At 39.8% G+C, this 21,887-nt stretch overlaps 1 protein-coding gene across 3 annotated transcripts in view; it reads right to left on the bottom strand.

Annotated features, from left to right (window-relative positions):
• Nucleotides 1–21,887, bottom strand: part of NKAIN2 (sodium/potassium transporting ATPase interacting 2) — a 1,108,432-nt gene that overhangs the window by 85,040 nt on the left and 1,001,505 nt on the right. For all 3 annotated transcript variants that reach the window (XR_005748699.1, XM_040350350.1, XM_040350351.1), the window contains exon 5: nucleotides 5,170–5,230. Coding sequence is in view for 2 of the 3 variants with exons in the window: in XM_040350350.1 (XP_040206284.1) it covers nucleotides 5,170–5,230 (61 nt within the window). In the remaining variant the exon portion in view is untranslated. The remainder of the gene's footprint in view (nucleotides 1–5,169; nucleotides 5,231–21,887) is intronic.

The raw sequence follows: 21,887 nt of genomic DNA, 5'->3' as shown, positions 1-21,887 counted from the left end.
CTCTTACCTCCTTTTTTCAGGTTACCCAAGTGCTCAAAGGTTTTAGGAGGTCCAAACCTTCCTATGATAACAGGAGGCCTATTTCAGTTTCCTTGTTAATGGACCTCATGGTGACTCTTCAGGAGGTATGTTCATCGGATTTCGAGACCCTTCTTTTTAGAGCTGCCTTCTCAGTTGTTTTCTTTGGAGCCCTTAGGATTGGGGAATTTACGGCTGCTAACAAGGTTTCTGTATCTTTTCTCAAGTTTGATCACGTTTGTATAGATGGAGGTCTTCTTCACCTTTTTTTTTTTGTAGGTCCAAGTCTTTTCCAATTGGGAAGGGTCAATGGTTCTCCTTGTCAAGTTCACCAAATGAGTCAATCTGTCCTGTCTTTCAAGTTCAGAGGTATATGCTAGTCAGGCCAGTATTCGTGGATTCATTTTTTGATTCACAGCGATTTATCATCCCTGACTAGGTACCAATTTTCGGCTGTTTTGGCTGCCTGTTTGAGACGCTTGAACTTATCTGGTTTTCCCATTCTTTTAGGATTGGGGCGGCCACCACAGCTGAATCTTTTGGTTTTCCGGAAGACAAATTAAAAAGGATAGGTCGCTGGTGTAGTAATAGGTATAAATTGTATGTTCGTCCTGAGCTTCTAACCTTGTAATTTTGTCTTTCAGATCATTTCAGGAAGGTGGTTTGGATAATAGGTCATTCATATGTTTTTTGGGCAGCCAAGCATGCTGGATCCAGATCCTATTCCACTAATTTAGGTCTGGATTATAAGTCATTTACGGTTTTATGGTCTGGGGTTAGGGGCTTACGTTGGCGTAACATTAAAGAGCATATAACCTATTTGGCCGGTATATGGCCCTCCCCTAACATTTTGGTTATTCATGCTGGGGCCAATGACCTGGGCAAAATGGGTACCTGGGAATTATTGTGTGAAATAAAGAGGGATTTACACTCAATTAAGCTGTTGTTTCCATCATCGGTCTTGGCGTTTTCTGAAATGATCCCTAGGTTGTTGTGATCTCCCCAGAGTGGCCTGTTCTACTTGGACAGGATTCGGAGGAGGCTTAACAGAACTGTTCACAGATTTTTGATTTCGTCTGGCGGTGTGTCATTTCGCCACACGGAATTGGAGGGGTTTGTGCCAGGTCTGTTTCGCAAGGATCGGATTCATTTGTCACCTATAGGTCTTGACATTTTTAATATGGGTCTATAGAACCTGATTGAATCAGCCACGGTGGTGGGGGGGGCCTCAGGCAGCAGCTGCTCTGCTGTCTTCGGCTGGTGGGGAGTAGTCGTCCAGCTTTGGCTGGATGGACACCATTTAATTCTTTGTTAAATATATTTTATTGTATTTATTTATTTTATTTAAATAATTCATGTTAACCCCTTATGGATAACTCCTTGGCCATATTAAATTCAAGATAAATAAATATGAGTTGTATTATAATATTGTTTGTCTCTTTATTGAATTACCTTTGTGCTAGCTCATGAAAGGTCACAGCATTAAGCTGGCCCAGCATGGGCAGGCACAAAGGGGAGAGTTGGCAGTCTTTTCCCTGTTTTTGTTTTACCCCGCAGGTGCCGTTTAGCTGCGCTACCTCCGGGCAGCAAAAGCCAGGGGATTGGTGCTTGTAGCCGAGCAGCTGATTGGTCCCTTTGAGCGGGCAGTTATCCCGCGCGGACGAAGCTGATAAAGGAGCCAAGTGCAGCGGTCCCCTCAGACTGTTACCTGAAGGACAGCGACGCCCACCCTCCCTCCCTATCTTCGAAGTCACGTAGTTGTCCAATAGGGGAGTAGTCATCCAGCTTTGGCTGGATGGACACCATTTAATTCTTTGTTAAATATATTTTAGCCAGGATGGCTTATTTTATTTATTCATGTTAACCCCTTATGGATAACACCGTGGCCATATTAAATCCAAGATAAATAAATATGAGTTGTATTATAATATTGTTTATCTCTTTATTGAATTACCTTTGTGCTAGCCCATGTGGGAGGGGGGAATATATACACATACCAATGTTAAACAGACATTAAACATATGACAGACTAGTATAGCATATCTCCCATTAGGGTCCAGTTTAACCTGCAAAATATGTGTTGCAGCCTTTTTTGTGACCAGAATAGCTACCCCTCTGGAGTAAGTGGAGTATTCAGCATGGATTACCCTCATAATATTACATTTTTTAAGGCCTTAACCTTAGATCCCTGTAAGGCCTCGTACACATGATAGGTTAAACAGAGGACAACGGTCTGATGGACTGTTTTCATCGGTCAAAACGTGTGTGGGCCCCATAGGTTATTTAACCATCGGTTAAAAAAATGCCAACTTGCTTTAAATTTAACCAATGGATTCCTAACCGATAGGTCAAAACCGATCGTTAGTAGGCACAACCATTGGTTAAAAATCCACGCATGCTCAGAATCAAGTCGACGCATGCTTGGAAGCATTGAACTTCGTTTTTTTCAGCACGTCGTTGTGTTTTACGTCACCGCGTTCTGACACGATCGGTTTTTTAACCGATGGTGTGTAGGCGCGACGGACCATCAGTCAGCTTCATCGGTTGACTGATGAAAATGGTCCATCAGACCGTTCTCATCGGATGGACTGATCGTGTGTATGTGGCTTCAGTGTGTTTCCTGCAGTACGATAATATGGGGCTTATCCCTCTTGATAACATCAAACACCAGAGAGCTTTTCACTTTTGAGTTCAGACTTCGTACATTCCAGAACATCAAGCTTATCTTATCCGTCATTCATATCCAGAGAAGGTAAATGCAGCATATCTGGGGGACTGACCAGTAAACAATCAAGTACCAGTTTATCTAGCCTGTAGAGGATAGAGCGGAGAATAGCAGCAGCACACAGCACATACTGTAACAATAAAACACATTAACCCCTCCCTTTCTACCCTGCACACAACCCCAACTGTTTGTGTGCCTGAATCCCATAACAGTAGTATATAATCGACCTCGGGGGGTCACAGGCCTTTAGCAAGAGAGCATCCACAACTTATCAGCATGCAGCATGTCTTGCAAGAGCCAGGAATCGTCCAGACCTACAAAAGCTCTCACACAGTTCTCCCTTTAGGGTCTAGGAGTATAGTACAAGAGCTAGGGCCAACAAAAAAAATAGAACCGACAGAATCGCAAAAACAAAAAAAGGGCAAAGAACAGGGGTTGTTTCCCCCTCCACTCCGTTGTGTCTGCAGGAAGAAAATATTCCCCCAAGGATATGTTTCAGGGGATAGACAGTAATTAAACCATCTGGGGAGCAAAAAGGGAATCCCCAAAAAAGCAAAAATCAAAAAGGGAATAGTTTACCAGATATGAACGTTGTAAGAGGTTTGTTTAATCAGCAGGTAGATCTGCGCGGGACATTTTGCATTGCAACTGTAGTGTCAGAACGAAAAAAAAAACATTGAGCCCCAAGGCTAACAAACAGAAGTAGGCTTGTGGGGCTTGTTTCAGATGCATAGGTCAAGGAATGCACCATTCTCTCAGCGGTGGGCTTCAGGACTAGGGCACTTTTTAGCATCCAGCCAGCGTGAAGCTTCAGTAGGAGAATTAAAGAAGGAGGCTTTGCCTCTGTCCACCAGCCTCAGTTTTGCTGGGTACAACATACTATAAGCCAGTTGTAAGTCCCAGAGCCTCTTTTTGACATGAACAAAACTGGCTCTTTGCTTCTGCGTAGCTGCAGAGAAGTCAGGATATATAAAAATGCGATTTCCATTATAGTGTAAGTCTCCCATAGTATGGGCTGCACGGAGAATGTTTTCACGATCTCTGAAGTGCAGAATACGGGCTATCATCCAGCGTGGATGAGAACCAGGAGGGGGAGGTTTAGGGGATCCTGTGTGCCCTCTCTATGGCGAACAAGCGTGAAAACTTAGTGTCCGCCATATTATCCTTAAGCCACAATTCCAGGAAATCCTCAGGCTGTTTTCCCTCTGCTTTTTCAGGGAAATCTACACAGTGCCTACTGTTCCTCCTCTGACGGTCCTCCATGTCTTCAAGCTTATCTGTGTGAGCATTCACCTCACAGTGGATATTCTGCACCTTATTCTCTAAAGGGCAGACTACATCTTCCAAGTCACTAATTGTCTGTTCAGCCTCAGAAGCCCTTTTTCTAATGGTCTGCACATCATGCTTTAGAAACGTCATTTCAGCCCTTATACCAACAATATGTTCAGTCAGTGTGGCCTGGCAGGTACATATGGCCTCCATGATTTCTTTCAATGAGGGCTCCCCTTCTGCTGGCGCCATTTCCCCCAGTTCTTTACGGGGCAGCCTGTCCAGGGAGAGTCCTCTTCTCAATCCCTTAGTTCTAGGGGGCAGCGGGCTTACCTTGCCAGAGTGAGTGGGGGATGCACGCACGCCTATGATCCTGGATTCTTTTCCTGTACAAGAAAAAAATTGTGCAGCCTCTGTCTGTTTTGCTGTTCTAGGTCATGACCTGGTTTGCCTATGCAAAAATCCAACCCTGACCACACCCACAATAAATTTAGACATACAGATATTTTGACACCACACTGAACTTTGATGAGTAGCATCCTAAAATACTGTAGCTTCATTTTAAGAAGAAAAGTCCACCAGCAACAATGTAAAGATCGTTGTGAACATAGCTTTAGTATATTCGGCAGTGATCAGTAGATAACTCTTTTGTGGAGCTTTAGTTCTACATTTTATTCCTAAGAAACACCTTCCAATGTAACGCACCATGGCCCAATGTATAACTGTCTGGGGATAAGTTCAGCTTTCTGCCAGTTCTTAAGTAAATAGACTTAACAAGTTTTTCATTAAAGTGCACTTACTTTAGTTTCCTCAAGGCAAGGGTCACCAGCTCACTTATTTAGATAATTAGGCTCCAAATCACAATGACAAAAATGTTTCTCCTGTTTTACTACAGTGCACAAAGTCGGAAACCCAATTTCAGGATAGTATCTTTGTGCCAATTGCAATTACTTTTTAAATTATTATATCCTCTGATATTCTACATATAGAATGTATCATATATCAACTTGGCAATGTCATTGATTCTTCTCGGCCTATTGCTCTTACACAAATCCTTTGTATTAAAAGAAATTTGAGCACATTTTAAATTTATGCTCTCAGCATGTCACGAAAGTTAATGGCCAGTGTAATAATATGTCACAAGTATGAATACTTACAACTGTCCTCTTCTTCAGAAATACATTTCAAGACATAACAGGCATAGATGAAACCAGCGAGCTGAAATAAAACAGATATATGTGAGACTGTAAGGTTAGCTATAGATCATTTACAACATTTTAACTGGTATTGTTGCATTTGGAAGCTAAGCATAACAATTTCTCTCTGCTAATAGGCTGGTTTATATAAGCTTTCCAAAGAAAATAAAAATGGTTAAATATTGTGGGTGATCAATACTTGCTTTATTTATTCTATTACATTTCAAGGAAGTAAAAACTTGATTTAGCTATTAAATATATACGCTTAGTTTATCTCTACAAGCTTTGTATGCTATTTCCCCTGCAGACTCTATGATATCTGAAGCTTTGTTAAATACTAAATAAAGCATTGTTTTAAAGGTTGTTTCAGGTTATTAAAACATTATAGTTCTGGCAAGGGCCATCATTTTAGTTTTTATGTGCAACAACCATATCATTAAAATGTTGTATCGTCTCTCCAGCTTAGCTGGTCTGACATTAATGTGTTAAGTCATCTATTCCAATGAAAATTCGTTTTCTGTGTTTTTTATTTAAAGAGTATGGGGAAGCCTGCTCCTGGGCTTTTTTTAAAAAAGTTTTAATTTAATTTAAAAAGCTGGACACCCCCCCCCCCATTTCACTATTGCTTCAACTCTCTGCCTACAATCAAGTGAAAAGTGGACCCTGTTTTCAGAGACCTTGGTGTTCCTTGGAACTTACCCCCCCCTGCCCCCTCATGGTTACCAGTAGTAAGACCTCTTTTCATGCTGTTGACTAAGTACACTCATAATAATATAATAATGTACAATAACTAATAGACCAGTATATCTAGGATTTATCTTCTTTCTCTTCAAAGTTGGAAAGTTGATATTATTTGTTGCAAATATGAAAAAAATATTTGATTTGGTGTGTATGTGCATAAGGGACTATTTTTTGTATACAACGGGGCCTCTAACATGTTTGTATATGTTGATTAAATGGTACATCTATGCATAAATGTAATAATTTTATGCATAATTTTATACATTTGTTTAGTGCTATTACATTGATGTTTCCTGCCTGAACTGATGGTCTTCAATGAAATGCTTGAGAACCACATGTGGTGCTCATATATCAGGTTCTTACCAGCCTCTAAACAGATGCTCCGTTCATGCCTGCCTAAACCATTGCATCATTATACATATCCCAAAAGCTTAAAGCCACATTACCTATTTTATACAGTATCATTTTATATTATGAACAAGTAATATTTTAAGTTTTCTTTTAAATATTCACTGCAGCTTACTAAAACACATTATATTCTATTTGAGTTTCTAAAGTTGAGAAAAGTTGATGACCCCTGATCTACATATTGTAAAAAAGAAAGAGCAACACATTCACGGTGGAAAAATATCCTCTGCAGTATTTCCTGAGAATGTTAAAGAAAAGCAGTTCTACTGTATATTTTAGTGCACCACAATTCACAAAACGGTTACACATTGCAGTATTAAAGCTTCTTTCTGTTAACTTGGTGCATGAGACTGTAAAATGACAAAAGAGGAACTAAAGAGACCAGATATTAAACCCACAATACAAAAACATTTACCACCTTTGGTGTATAGATATGTTTGAATTAGAGCTTAAAGTGATCTTGAAGGTAATTTATACTAATGAACAGTTGGAGATGTTTTGGTCACAGATGTTTGCCATTTGGAAAAGGCAAATCATTGATTTCACTGGTGTTTTGTCCTGAATTTCTATGAAAGATCTGCTGTTTTCACTTTCATGCTCTCACTGTTACACGCGTTCACCATACATCAAATGTCTTGTAAATGAAGATAATTGCTTTAAAATTCTCATTTGTATTAACTGGCTTTTATCAGATCTTTCCACCATTAGGAAATGTATTATTTACTCAAATGAGAAACATGACTGCTGCTATATTTTTCTAAAGTTTCGTGCTCTTTAAAAATATTTCATTAACAGTTATATTACACATTTGCTAAACATAGAGGCAAATTGATAAGGAGGGGAATATGGTACCAATGTACATGAAAAAAATTATAAATTTGTAAATTTGCTGGTTAGATTCTCCTGAAGATTTATTTTAGATTTGTGGAGGTTGATGATCCTAAATCATCTGCAGAAAGCAAAGAAAATGATGTATTGGAATAGCAAACAAACAAAAAAAAAGCAAACAAGAGAAAAGTGATCTACCAAGCTGTGAATCAGTACACAGGTAGAAAGGACAAACAAGGTTATTAAAGTGACACATTTTTGAGACTAACTAAAATTATTAGAAAATAACAAGCTTTCAAAAGATTAGGCAACCACTTCACACATGCTGACATATGTACCAATGTCTTTGGAAAAATATTTATGCAGATATAAATAATGTCTCAGATGTTTATGGCTGATGGTCAGCAAGACTCGTACTTCCACAATTGAAGTACCACCACTGTGCCTTAAGGTAAAACACCTGACTAACCTGCTGCCACTTTAATGATGACCCTCTGGTGGTAAGCAGAACCAATTCAATTTGCATACTTGATCTCTTGCAGTTCACCAATGTTGTGTTGTTTTTAATATTTCTTTGCTAGTCTAGATATGATGTTATTCATTATACAGATTACCTCCTGAAGAAGCGGTACTTCCGCAAAACCGGTAGAGGTCTCCCTCGATCTTACCTCACAACAGATACTACACGGTTTTCCGTTGTTATTACTATACTGCTGTAATTAGTGTGAGGTTGATTGTCATGGTTTTGTTTTTAAACTGTATATTGTTTTATGTATTATGAATGATTTTTTTATTGCACTTACCTGTGTCATCAGTACCGAGAAAGTCCATATATAATTTTTTTTTGGGGTGATAGTCATTTGGGGTTTGCGGTACTAGCAGCCGCTACCACTCTATCCTTCAGTCCCTTTCTTTTTCCCTAACAACTTCATAAGCGGTACACTTTAAAGTGTAACAATATCACCCTGTGACAAGTGAAATTAACTACATACTACTTCAATAAAAAGTTCATAAGCATAATGAAATTTATCCGAAAAGAAGGTTGATCCTGTGTAAAATTTTCTGATCTTCCACCACAACACTCAGTGCCAGTGATTCCACTCCCATTGGATGACACACTCACCAGATATAAATGCCTTACACTCTAGTGCTTGGCAAAATTGCTTTAAACCACACAGACAGGTTTAGCTGATCTCCGCTATCCAGCCGCAAGCATGTAATCAGATTCAGGATCTCTCCACATGTAAATAAAAAGTGCTCCAAAAGTGTAATATTGTAAAACCAGTTTAATAAAACGTTATGTGAACAACTTCAACCATTACACTCACATCACATCACATTACTTCAAAGCCAGCAAGTAAAATCACAGCAACAACTCTTGGAGAAAACGTCTGTAGTAGTGTATAGTGTGGTCAAGGTAGACCCGAGGTGTACAGCTTAGATATCACTCTCACCCTTTCCTCTAGCTCCTCTAGCTTTATTTCATTAAACACAGTGATATTGTTACACTGATAATTTGAATTATCACATTGTCATCATCTTTATAGTGATACTTTAAAGTGTACCGCGTATGAAGTTGTCTTTATTTTACTTTATTTTTAGGTTTTTCTTTGCACTCGGTTGGAGGTCCATACACATAAGTGCAATTTAGCGCCACATTTTTTTTTTCACTATTGAGTTCAGATAGAGGTAAAAATACAAAAAGTGCACTCTGTGAATACAGCCCCAATAGTAGCCCTCTGTAGGTGACTACAAGTACCTGGTGCCTAATAGTCAATGTTGGCATGTTTCTGGGAAGCTAAGTAAGGGAAGTCTCAGCTGGCAATAACTGTGGGCAGCAAGAACATCATTTTAAATGTTGATGTGGAAAGAATCTTTACATCTGAACGGGTGTTTGCAATGGCTAGTGTGTTGTCTGGCATGTACAAAACCATGTTTTTGTATTATCTCAGACATATTCCCTGAAACAAGGCCAAAATTATATAACATTGTTGTATTTTCTTTTAAACAGAACATTAAAAAACAAATGACAGACATCAATAACTATGTGGGATTCTCTTTAGGACTTTACCCAAGCATGTTCCTCACTCCTGCTCCAAATGTCTATATATTCTCCCAAACTTGGTTAAAATTACTCTATGTATCAATAATTCCTCATGCAATAGTAAGTCCTGATGATACTTAAAACTTCAGCAGACCAATAGAATTCATCCTCAGTAATCCTGTATACCTAATCTGAAAAACTATGGCCTCCAATACCCAGGTTGCCAGATAAAGAACCCAAGCCAACTACAGTATTAAAACAATAGAGTTCCAATGAATACAATGCTACAGAACCTATATGCAGTACACAGTGTATTAAATGTAACATATACAAGACGCTAACCATTAAAGACTCCACCTTATGTTTTATATGGTCCCACAAGTGTGATACCACATTGTGATATATACCGTATATACAGTATATATTTATATATATTTATTTTTTATATATACTTATTTTTCATATATACTCGAGTATAAGCCTTCGGCACATTTTTTTGTGCTAAAAATGCCCCCCTTGGCTTCTACTCAAGTCTGTGTACTTGATCAGCCCGTGACATGCAGTCAGACAGCAGGCATCCAGTGTAAAAAAGCCGAGCCGCCTCCTCGTCCGCAATAGGCGGAACACTCAGTTTCCCAGCAGTGAGTCAGTGTTCCGCCTATCACGGACGTCTCCTCATCCTCCTCCATGGGACGAGGACAAGAGGACATCCGTGATAGGCGGAAAACTGAACACAGTCTCTACTGGGAAACTGAGTGTTTTGCCTATCACGGATACCTATCACGGAGGAGGAGAAGGAGCGTAATTTTATAAAAAAACGTGGCACCAGTGGAAGGTATATTTGGAAAAAAATCTCCTAACCAGTCCAGGATTCCTTTAAAAGCCTTCGGATGATCCAATGTGTTCCCTGGCCATTCAGCACTCCGAGGAAGAGTGTCACTCCACTCTGTTTTTGTAGATGACACAAAGCCTTGTAGTAGAATACAAATCACTGGAGAAGGCACGGCTTTTTTACACTGGACGCCCGCCATCTGACTGCATGTCACAGGCTAATCAGGTATGCAGATCAACACAGTGAGGATGTAATGGGCACAGTGAGGCGTGCAATGGGCACAGTGAGGCGTGCAATGGGCACAGTGAGGCATGCAATGGGCACAGTGAGGCGTACAGTGGGCACAGTGAGACGTGCAAATGGGCACAGTGAAGTTGCAAATGGGCATCGTTGACACTCTTTTCCACTTAGGCCGCGTACACACCATTGGACCAAACCGACTCCGAAGCTCCGTGACTGGGCCTGCGGGACCAGCGGACCCGATCGCCGCTGGAGACCCGCGATCGGTTCCCGGAGCTGAAGAATGGGGAGAGCCGTGTGTAAACACAGCTTCCCCGTTCTTCACTGTGGCGGTGTCATCGATCGTGTGATCTCTTTTATAGGGATCCACAATCGATGATGTCACACCTACAGCCACACCCCCCTACAGTTGTAAACACACATTAGGTGACACATAACCCCTTCAGCGCCCCCTGTGGTTAACTCCCAAACTGCAACTGTCATTTCCACAGTAAACAATGCATTTTAAATGCATTTTTTGCTGTGAAAATGACAATGGTCCCAAAAATGTGTCAAAATTGTCCGAAGTGTCCGCCATAATGTCGCAGTCACGAAAAAAATCGATGATCGCCGCCATTAGTAGTAAAAAAATAATAATTAATAAAAATGCAATAAAACTATCCCCTATTTTGTAAACCCTATAAATTTTGCGCAAACCAACACACCAATAAACGCTTATTGCGATTTTTTTTACCAAATATAAGTAGAAGAATATGTATTGGCCTAAACTGAGGAAAAAAAATGTTTTTTTTTATATATTTTTGGGGGATATTTATTATAGCAAAAAGTAAAAAATATTGCATTTTTTTCAAAATTGTCGCTCTATTTTTGTTTATAGCGCAACAAATAAAAAACGCAGAGGTGATCAAATACCACCAAAAGAAAGCTCTATTTATGGGAAAAAAAGGACGCCAATTTTGTTGGGGAGCCACGTCGCACGACCGCGCAATTGTCTGTTAAAGCGATGCAGTGCCGAATCACAAAACCTGGCCTGGTCTTTTAGCTGCATTTTGGTCCGGGTCTTAAGTGGTTAAAGAATCATAAGTTCTTCTTTAAAATAAACCAGTGTTTATATGTTTTGTGCTTCCACAAAAGCTATGCAGCTTAGGAAGCAAACCACACAACCAAATAGCACAATCATGGGTTTATTCTTTAAGGCATCGCAAAGAATAATAATGTCATACAAAGTGTGGAAATGCAAGCAACCATGTGAATCTTTTATGTTGTTTGCGTGATTTAATTATTTCAGTTAAAGTGTACAATATATAAAGACAAATGTTTTTTTTTTGTTAGACAGAAAGGCGAGACGCTATACAACTTTGTTATTACTGCCTGTGTCTTTGCTGACTGGCAAGAATCACCTCTGTAATTATCCTGGAAAATAAATTAAAACCCTGTCAGGATAACAAGAGGAAATAAATATAATAATCTAAATTATTTGTATACACTATTTAATAGTGCAGTGCCCAGCTCCAGATGACCAGTCGCTATGTTCAAATTTAGTGGGTGTCTGAGGTGATAATTAGCTCAGACTTTGTAAATTAAAGCGGATGTGTCACGGGGAAAAAATATTAAAAGCCAGCAGCTACAAATACTGCAGCTGCTGACTTTTAATATTAGGACACTTACCTGTCCTGGAGTCCAGCGCTGATCGCAGCAGAGCACGAGCGATCGCTCGTCTCTCTGCTGCTCCCCCCTCCATCCACGCTCAGGGAACCAGGAAGTGAAGCGCTGCGGCTTCACTGCCCGGTTCCCTACGGCGCATGCGCGAGTCGCGCTGCGCCCGCCGATTGGCTCACACGCTGTGTGTTGGGAGCCGAGTGCTCCCAGCACACAACGGGCGACAGACGGGATGTGACGGAATGCCCGTCTTTCGCCCGTAGCGTGTGGCCGGAAGTGGGTGCAAATACCTGTCTTTAGACAGGTGTCTGCACCCCCCTCCCCCCTGAAAGGTGTCAAATGTGACACCGGAGGGGGGGAGGGTTCCGATCAGCGGGACTCCACTTTAGGGTGGAGGACCGCTTTAAGGCTAAATCAGCCTCTGTTCCGTCTTTGGCTGTGCTTGGAGGTGTTTCCCTTTGTTTGCCTATAGGTGGCATTACCACCATAGCCCTTTGTTGGAAGTCAAGCAGGTCAGGGTGTATTGAGTGTCTTTCTCTGGAAACAGTCCAGTCTGAGTGGTCTCCCCGCTGGGCATGCTGGGAAAGGGATACTTAAGGGGCAGATGCCATTTTTCAGGGTCCCTTTTCGCCTCAAGGCTCTCATGGCGCGAGGTATGTGCTGTACGCTTTTTAGCCTCTGGGCCATGCTGGCCCGAAGCTGCGTTCCTGCCAGGAAGGCCCAGTTGTTCTGGCTAGGGCCTACGCTTTGAAGGTGATCCTGTGCTGTCTGTCCTGCGGGAAGAAGCCACTCAATGGACAAAACCAGGGGAGGACCTGTCCCGGAAAGGACCGAGCAGAAGGTACTTTGGGAGAGGCCTGGTAACCTTATTGGAGGATTCGTCGTATTCTACGAAAATTTACAGTGTGCTGGGTTGGCTTAAAGGCTCTAAGACTGTAAGGCTGGATATCTGGGTAACTAACCTGTGGCAGAGGATTCCGGAATCGTTCATTTATGCTCGCAACCAGTCTGTGGCAGAGACTGATACTATTTTTGTTTGTGCATCATCCCGGCTGCTAGGCCAGGTGAGAGGGGCCTATCCGGGTGAGCGATACCCACTCGAGAGGAAATTGTGAGTGACTTTTTTTTTTAAACTTAGTTTTCCTGATCTGTACTATGTGCCTGAACCTTCCCCTACTCCTCTATCCTTCTACTTTCTTACAAGTTATGAGAAAAATAAAACCTAACAGCTAAAGGTTTTACAACTTGTGTGGACATTGACAGACTTTCTTCCCCTAGACAACGAATGTTGAGGTAACGTGCAAGGCCCAAAATCTAATCCAGCAGCTCCATGGGGGTAGTGTTACAATAGTAACCTGGCCGAAAAAGTTTTATTTTTTCTCCTGACCATACTAAAGAAAATATATACAGTAATATATATATGACCACTATATAATCCCTTTAAACTGCCCTTATTCCATGGCTAATTATTTGGAGGAAACTACCCATAGTTACTGTAGAAATGGTGACTATCCGTGGTAGCTATGCTTTTAGCAGTTTTCTAACAGGAAAATGAACCATGCACTATGATATAAAGCAGCCAGATGTCATTCTGTTCTAACATAAATATGTACTCATGTCATGTAGCACCCTGGACAGATTAATCAGATAAAGCCGTGTCTGCTTATGGGTTGGCATTTATCTTCAAGAGAGATTTTATTCCAGTTTTAAGATATTTTCATATCAAGCTGAAGTATGTCCTGGAAAAGCAGAGACAATAAATGAATCTGTCTCATACTGCATTGTTGGCTGTCAAAAGTTGCCTGTTTGCTAAACTGAAGCCGAATTGCTGCAAATAACCAGCTAAAAAGCAGTCTGCTTCCATAAACTCCTTGAAACAATTCTCATGACATATGTAACATCAGCTTTGACCAAATCAAAATTTGTTTCTGACTGTTTCCCTGAAGCAAAGTATGTCATAATCTCAGGCACTGTTTTCTACAACTACTATCTGACATACCCATATCGAGCAAAAGGTCAAAAGAAAATGATATCAGTTGTGCTACAAGTTTGACTATTGTTTGGTAGCTGGGTCAAGAGCCCTGGGGTAGTGGAAACTATTTTAGTACACATATAATGCAGAGGTTCATTCACATAAAAATACAAATAGAATACAAGCAACCAAACACGTTTTTAGTGTTCAATAACATGCACTAGTTTAATTGAATAGAAGAGTGTTCTGTATATTTTCTTTACACTATTCAGAACCACAAAAAAATACAATATCTTATATATTTTTTTACATCCAGCAGGTGAGGCTGCACCCTTGTCCAAAAACACTTTAGCGCTAAACCCAGGGATATTTTTCCAACACACTTCTTTCCAAAACGCCCATAAAAGGTGCAGCCCTCCTCCAACTGGGAATTACTTAGAACCAACTGCAAAAAACACACAGGAGGGTGCAACCACCTTGTGCATTACCATAGATAATTTTTATTTAATCCACATAGACTAATGGATACTCACATACGCAAGTAAAAACATAAAGCAACATAGATCTGCTCCAGCTGAAAAGCAATACAGTTCATCTTGGGAACAAATGGTTGGACAGCTGACACATTTCGGAAGTCATGCCTCCTTCCTCAGGTTGTACATTTCTTCCACATTTTTCAGGCTATCCTTACACGCTTTTAAAGAGCTCAACAGCTGAATGGGTCATCCCTTCCCTCCTTCCATAGAACTTTGAATGAGAGACAGAGAGAATCTAAAGTCAAACAATTTCTGCTCTATTGTTGCTTTAGAAAACCCATAATGCTCTGCTTTATTCTTGGACACAATATAAAAACCCTGCCGTTTATGATATTACTAGTCCAATTTCAGCGTATCTTCAAAACAAGTGGGTTTGATTATTTATAGGCATGGCGATTGGTGGAAATTGCCAAAGACAGAATTCTGATGCTTAGAAATAAATTTTCAGACCTAAGAAACAGAGTTATTTATCAATTATCATAAAGACAAACAGTACCCGGCTGGAGCATTCTCTCAATGCTGCAGTTGGAAGTCATTTACCTCAGAAAAGGTTTACAAGGATAAGAAGAATGCCTTAACAATTAATGAATCTCTTTCTAACCCCCTTAAAAATAAAAAACATGTTATACTTACCTGTTCTGTGTAGTGGATTTGCACAGAGCAGCCCGATCCTCATCTTCTTGGGTCCCTCTTCTGTGCTCCTGGTCCCTCCCTCCCCCATGGCAAGCCGCTTGCTATGGGGCACCCGAGCCGAGTCACAGGTCCCTGTGTTCATTCAGACATGGAGCTGTGGCCTGGCCCTGCCCCCTCTCTCTCCTGATTGGCTAACTGCCTTTGATTGACAGCAGCGGGAGCCAATGGCGCCACTGCTTTGTCTCAGCCAATCAGGAAGGAGAGTCTTGGGTGGCCAAGACACTCGTGGACATTGCTGGGCAGAGATGGGGCTCAGGAAAGTATTAGATGGGCCTAGGGGGGCTGCTGCACACAGAAGGCATCTTATCCTAATGCATTAAGATAAAAAAAAAATCTGATTTTGCAACCCCTTTAAATGGTTTTTGCATCATGTTTTTATTTTAATGCAGTCATTGATCAGGCAACAACTAGCCTGAAAGAAAAATTCTCCAAAAATAAAACTTTATTTAATATCCGTGATATTTCCTATTTCGATCCTAAATGGTTTAGTTAGACTAAAAAGAGTGACATTCCAACAGAAGCTTTGAAAAGTGTGGCAAAGTTGGCTGATGTTGATATTGTTCAACTTAAGGATGAACTTCTTAGTTTCAAAGAAAATAATCTAGTTTCAACTAAACCATGCTTTCCTCCAAATATGATTGATGCTTTGGTTAAAAATGGAGACTTAACTGATACTAAATGTATAGCACATGCAAACCTTTTTGCAGTACTCTAAGGCCGCGTACACACGACCGGTCCAAACCGATATAAACTGACCGAAGTCCAGTTTCATTGGTCCAAACTGACCGTGTGTACGGCCCATCGGACTTTTGTCCTTCAGACCAAAGTTTTAGAACTTGCTTTAAAATCGAACCGATGGACGGCTGACCATCGGTCAAAACCCATGGTTAGTACACAAAAGCATCGGTTCAAAACCCACGCATGCTCAGAATCAAGTCGACGCATGCTTGGAAGCATTGAACTTCGTTTTTTTCAGCACGTTGTGTGTTTTACGTCACCGCGTTCTGACCCGATCGGTTTTTGAACTGATGGTGTTTACCCACATCAGACCATTAGTCTGCTTCAGCGGTGAACCAATAAAAACGGTCCGTCGGACCATTCTCATTGGATGGATCGACCGTGTGTACGCGGCCTTACATGCATTCAAGTGTTTTGTGAAAGTTTTTTTTCTAAATTCAAAATTGTGAAAAATACCTTTTGATTGGTCAGGATCTTCTTTAATCTCTTATTTTATAACAGAAAGCGATATCAGCAGAGGTTTAGATTAGGAAGACATCATTAATAAATTTGCTCACTCTTCTTTTGTTTTTGAAATAATTTTTCTTTAAAGCTGAATACAAAAACTACAGTCAACATACTCCAGTAAATGCAGATTATTGTAGACCAGCAGTTTTGCTTTCCTTGTGGTAAATGCCTTTCAGTGGCTTAAACTATTAGAAGCAGGTTATTCTGAATTGTTGTGTCTCAACATAATGTATTTTCTGTTGTTGCATTGACCTGCATTATGTTATTTATGTTCTCAGGTATGCTGATATTTAGTGATAGTTCAGTGCCACTACAACTTATTTATCTTCTGTATTTAAAATGTCCCTCTGTTCTCCACTCCTTACCTGCTTCAATCATGTACATTGGGACATTAGTCATCTTAGAAACAAGTTATAGAAAGTCACCGCCATCTTACAATTTCAAATAGTATAAAAAAATTGTACTGCACTTACTGTAGTAAAACTATGCTGGATTCAACTTCTGTGTCTTATTGAAGAGTAAAACTGCATGTGGATGATGCCAAGTCAGCAAGTAGCCATACGCTCCACAAAGACTGGGTCTAAGGAGGTATGTCATTACATATATCATCATTTAAAACAGAACACAAATATTTAGAGTATTCATAACCCTGGTAGTAAATAAGCTATTTTCTGTGATAAATTAGCTTTCATTCATTCTATTACTTTCACTGCCACTTGGGTCAGCACCTTGATGCATGATGTGACAGTACTGATGCTTGGTGGTTGGCCACTAAAATATACAGCATTATCACATAGAGGCTGGGAGAAAGTACTCTACAAATAGAAACTTTCAAGTTGTGACTTGTACCATACAATTGGTTCTTTAGATCCAGCAGCTGAAGTTTTAGACAGTATATGCAGTTTAGGAGCTGCAAAGTTAGACGAAAGAATCTGGATTACATCCACCGGTGTTATATGTTTACTGTATGGTCAACTCTTAGTTTTTAAAATTAATTATAATAATTCAGAAATCCTGTCAAGCACTCTTTTATTCAATCCAATCATCTCCTCTCTTTGTGTGGTTAAAGCATTCAATGTGATGCTTGGGTATAAATGTTTCCATGGAGACACTAAAAATGATATTCACATAACTAAGAACAATTCTTGTTTTTCAAAGAGACTTGGGTGCACCTTTCTTTGTAAGGATCTGAAAATTACTCACTAACTGTTTATGATTATCAAAGACACTTTGATTAGCCTTTTCAATTCTCAGAGTCACCAAACTGCCTTGTTTAGGTCTTTTAGATATGCACCTTTATTATAGAACTATGTACTTATTTAGAATTTAGAAGTGGCATCATAATGCACAAGATAAAATCCTGGTCAAATCACAAAAAAATAAATGGCAGGCCATGATTTAGTTCATGTACCTTGGCTTCCCTCTATGAACAGTAGTCTCTCAGCAGGAACTTCATCATTATCGCTTGCCATGTTTACATTTTTGGGTGGGAACTAATAAGATAATGCACCTTGCCCCTTTACACATCTCACTTGAACCCTTTAGAAGGCTATACGGTACATGGTTTGCCCCAGGCGAAGACAGCTTTGCTTATTCTACATATATAGTGTTATTGCCAAAAACTCAGACATTTTGGAAGGAGATAACCCCTTAGGTCAGTGGTTCTCAACCTTCTAGTGCCGTGACCCCTTGATAAAATTTCCTAAGTTATGGGGAGCCCTAACGATAAAATTATTTTCGTAGCGTGGGTTTTCAGCACCCAAGGCAATACAAGTCATTTGTGCCCCCAACCCACAGACATTTGGTTACTCACTGTGTCTCCGACTTTGTGTCTCGCAGCAGTGACACATATGCCAAAATTAGGAGAAGGGGTCTCCTCCAGCCCCTCCCACTTCACATTTCTCACCAGTCAGATGACCTCTAGTCTTACCCTTATGACAACCGGGTTTCAGTGAAAGCCTATAGAAATAGTGTGTTGGCTGATTTACCGAATGCTGCTAAAAGCCTCCCTTGACTTTTAGCAGTTGATTGGAAACTGGCAGTAGATAAAATTATGGAGGCAGAACAATGGATATTCACAACCAGAGATAAATATAATAAGTTCTAATAAAAATATTGGTCTGCTGGCTTCATTTTACTTCTCAATTCAAGACAAACTTACATCTTAGGCCTCACTCAACTATACACATTCTATCCTAACTTTGGGGTAATGCATTACAATTTCATTAGTTATTTCATACATGGCTCTACAATAATATCACTTCCACACAGATTGATGACTGGAAACCACAGTAGGACTCAGGCTTTATTCGTTCAGTTTTAGATGTTTTTATTTTCAAACTTTGTACTGAAGTTTCTTTCTCCTTCCTTTTCTTGTCTTAGCTACCTTGGTTGCACTTTCATTGGACTTGTTTCCCAGATAAGTCCTTGATGGCTTCCTTTCTTCAGATTGTTGGCTTAATACTTGTGTAACACTATATTTTAATGCCATACTTCTGATAGAACTTACATGGTCATATACAGGGTGGGCCATTTATATGGATACACCTTAATAAAATAGGAATGGTTGGTAATATTAACTTCCTGTTTGTGGCACATTAGTATATGTGAGGGGGTAAACTTTTCAAGATGGGTGGTGACCATGGTGGCCATTTTGAAGTCAGACATTTTTAATCCAACTTTTGTTTTTTCAATAGGACGAGGGTCATTTGACACATCAAACTTATTGGGAATTTCACAAGAAAAACAATGGTGTGCTTGGTTTTAACGTAACTTTATTCTTTAATGAGTTATTTACAAGTTTCTGACCACTTATAAAATGTGTTCAATGTGCTCTCCAGTGACATGCGGCGAGTGCTACCCTGTGGGCTCTTGCTGAATGAAGCTAGGATAGCCACTGATGTTTCTTCATTAGACCCCTTTCACACTGGCTATGCCTATAGCGGAGCGCTAAAATCGTGGTAAAACACTGCTATTTTACCGCGATTTTAAGGCCCCGCTATAGGCGTATCCAGTCAAAATGTCCGACTTCGATTTTGCTTTTAAATGTCCTTATTTCTTCTGAGAAACCCTCACTTCCTGTTCTTCTGTCTGTAACTCCACACAGTAATGCAAGGCTTTCTCCCTGGTATGGAGTGTCGTGCTCACCCCCTCCCTTGGACTACAAGAGTGTCAGAACAACCACTAACACTCAGCTCCTTTCTCTATCTGCAACGTAGAGAGCGTCCTGACTCTCCTCTAGTCCAAGGGAGGAGGCAAGCACGACACTCCACACCAGGGAGAAAGCCTTGCATTACTGTGTGGAGTTACAGAAAGAAGAACAGGAAGTGAGGATTTCTCAGAAGAAATAAAGACATTTAAAAGCAAAATGGAAGGATGAGGTAAGTGAAGGAGGACTGCACTAAGGTAAAGGAAGCTATTTAGGAAACAAATTGTACCTTTACAACCCCTTTAATTACGACAAGCTGTACATGCAATGTATAATCTATACTTCGTATTATACACTTCTTTAAGTAAATAAAAATTATACAAAAAAAGCAGAACAAAGGGCTGCCTTATCTAGACATTTACTGCTGTCAAACTTGAAGAAGAGCTCTTGATAATGGAACAAATACTGCCTTTGTTTCATGAAATATTCTTTGTTGTCTCCTAAAAACTAGATCAGTTCTGGTTATACTTCCATCAGTCAGAGAAAGGCATCTAGGAATAAAATATGAACCAACAGCATGTACATATTAGTTTATTGAAGCGACAATAAAGCTTCTTTGTACTTCGCTTTCTTTGAACACAACCTAAATATATAAAATTTCATATTTTATCTTCCAATGCTAAAACAATGATATTAGCACATGCAATCCCAAGGGTGCATAGATCAACACTAAGAAGGACTGTCTGGTACATGGAGGAAACAGAGGGAAGAAGATGGGGCAGGTGTTCTATGAAGATTAATGATATGACAATTCAAGGCATAGCAGAGGGTCTTGCCCTCATTTCATTTGAATAATGTGTAGCTTCTCTGTAACTGCTGTTTGTCACAAGGCAAAACATTACGCACAATTTGCTTTGTCTCTTGGCTGAAAACATTAACACTATATTGAGACCTTATGTGAAGGACAAGACTGCAAATTAGAAGATGAGATTTATTCAAGGTATGCTTCAGTTAGCACAGTCATTTTGTCAACCACAATGTGTATCACATTAATGCAGTATTTTAATGCAAGTGGAAACAGCTCAGTGTTAATATAAAAAATAAGAATTCTAGCTCCTATGCTCTCCATCACTCTTAAACATCCCAGAGTTTTATGTGGCCAGTCATAGTTTACCTTGGCATCTACATTTTTTAAATGTGGATGGATAATGCCCTCCTGTACCTTCTGTATTGAACTGTACTGTAATTGTGCTGTCCCCCCTCTACATTGTAAAGCGCTGTGTAAACTGTTGTCGCTATATAAATCGTGTATAATAATAATATATTAAATGTGCAGTTTTTGCTTTAAAAATAGATTTAAAAAAAAGCCAGTATAGTCTGTTTGTCTCACATAAATACCTTTTCCTAACTGCACTGATAACCCAAAAATGGTCAAATATAGTTTAGCATAATACCCTGTAAATTAATGTGATACCCTATTAGTTAATGTGTTCTGACATTGTTTCCTAGTGTGCCACATTTTGTTAAAATTAGTTTTAATTCTGTATTTCTATTTGCTAAGCATTATAAATATAGAAATGACAAACAATAATGTATTATTAGGTACAAGAAACTTTTGTAATCAGCTGGCATTATGACATCTTTAATCCACTGAATAAATATATATACACTGTATAATATATTGCATCATTCTTCCTGCAATGCTGACAGCTCTGATAGATTTGATTCAAATCATCCTACACTAAGGTGCTATGTATAAAAGTTTGCTGAACAAATGTTACACGTTTGCATAGCTCCAATTGTCTTGCCATATTCTATGTTATTAAATTATCTTGTGTGATCAACTAGTGGCAAAAATCGTTTTTTTAATTGATGTATAACGTACAAATACCACATTATGGCCACTAGATGGTGCTTGTGATTATATGAGATAATTATATATCACAGAATACGGTAAGTTTCGTTTGAGCTGTTCTGATGTGTGTAACGTTTGTTCAGCAGATTTTTATTCATAGACCCTTAAAAATGATGCCCAACACCAAGCCTCCTCCTAATAATTCTCTCAGTATCCTTAACATGAATTGTCACTTTACCTCTAACCATAACTCTTTCCTTATATAAAGAGTCTCTAAGTCGCATATTTACCTTATACTAGGCTAGGCTACTCTCTCCCCCTTCCTCCTCTTTCTCCCTCCTCTCTCCCACTCCTCTCTCTCCCTCTCTCCCTCCCTCTCCCTCTCACTCTCTTCCCCTCCCTCCTCTCTCTCTCCTGTCCCCTCTCTCTTTCCCCCTTCTCTCTCCCCCTACACTGTGCTCGGATCTACTCTGGGGGA

Source organism: Rana temporaria, chromosome 4, assembly GCF_905171775.1.
Source record: "Rana temporaria chromosome 4, aRanTem1.1, whole genome shotgun sequence".
In the NCBI taxonomy this organism is placed as follows: Eukaryota; Metazoa; Chordata; class Amphibia; order Anura; family Ranidae; genus Rana; species Rana temporaria.
This window is presented reverse-complemented; position numbering and strand designations above follow the sequence as displayed.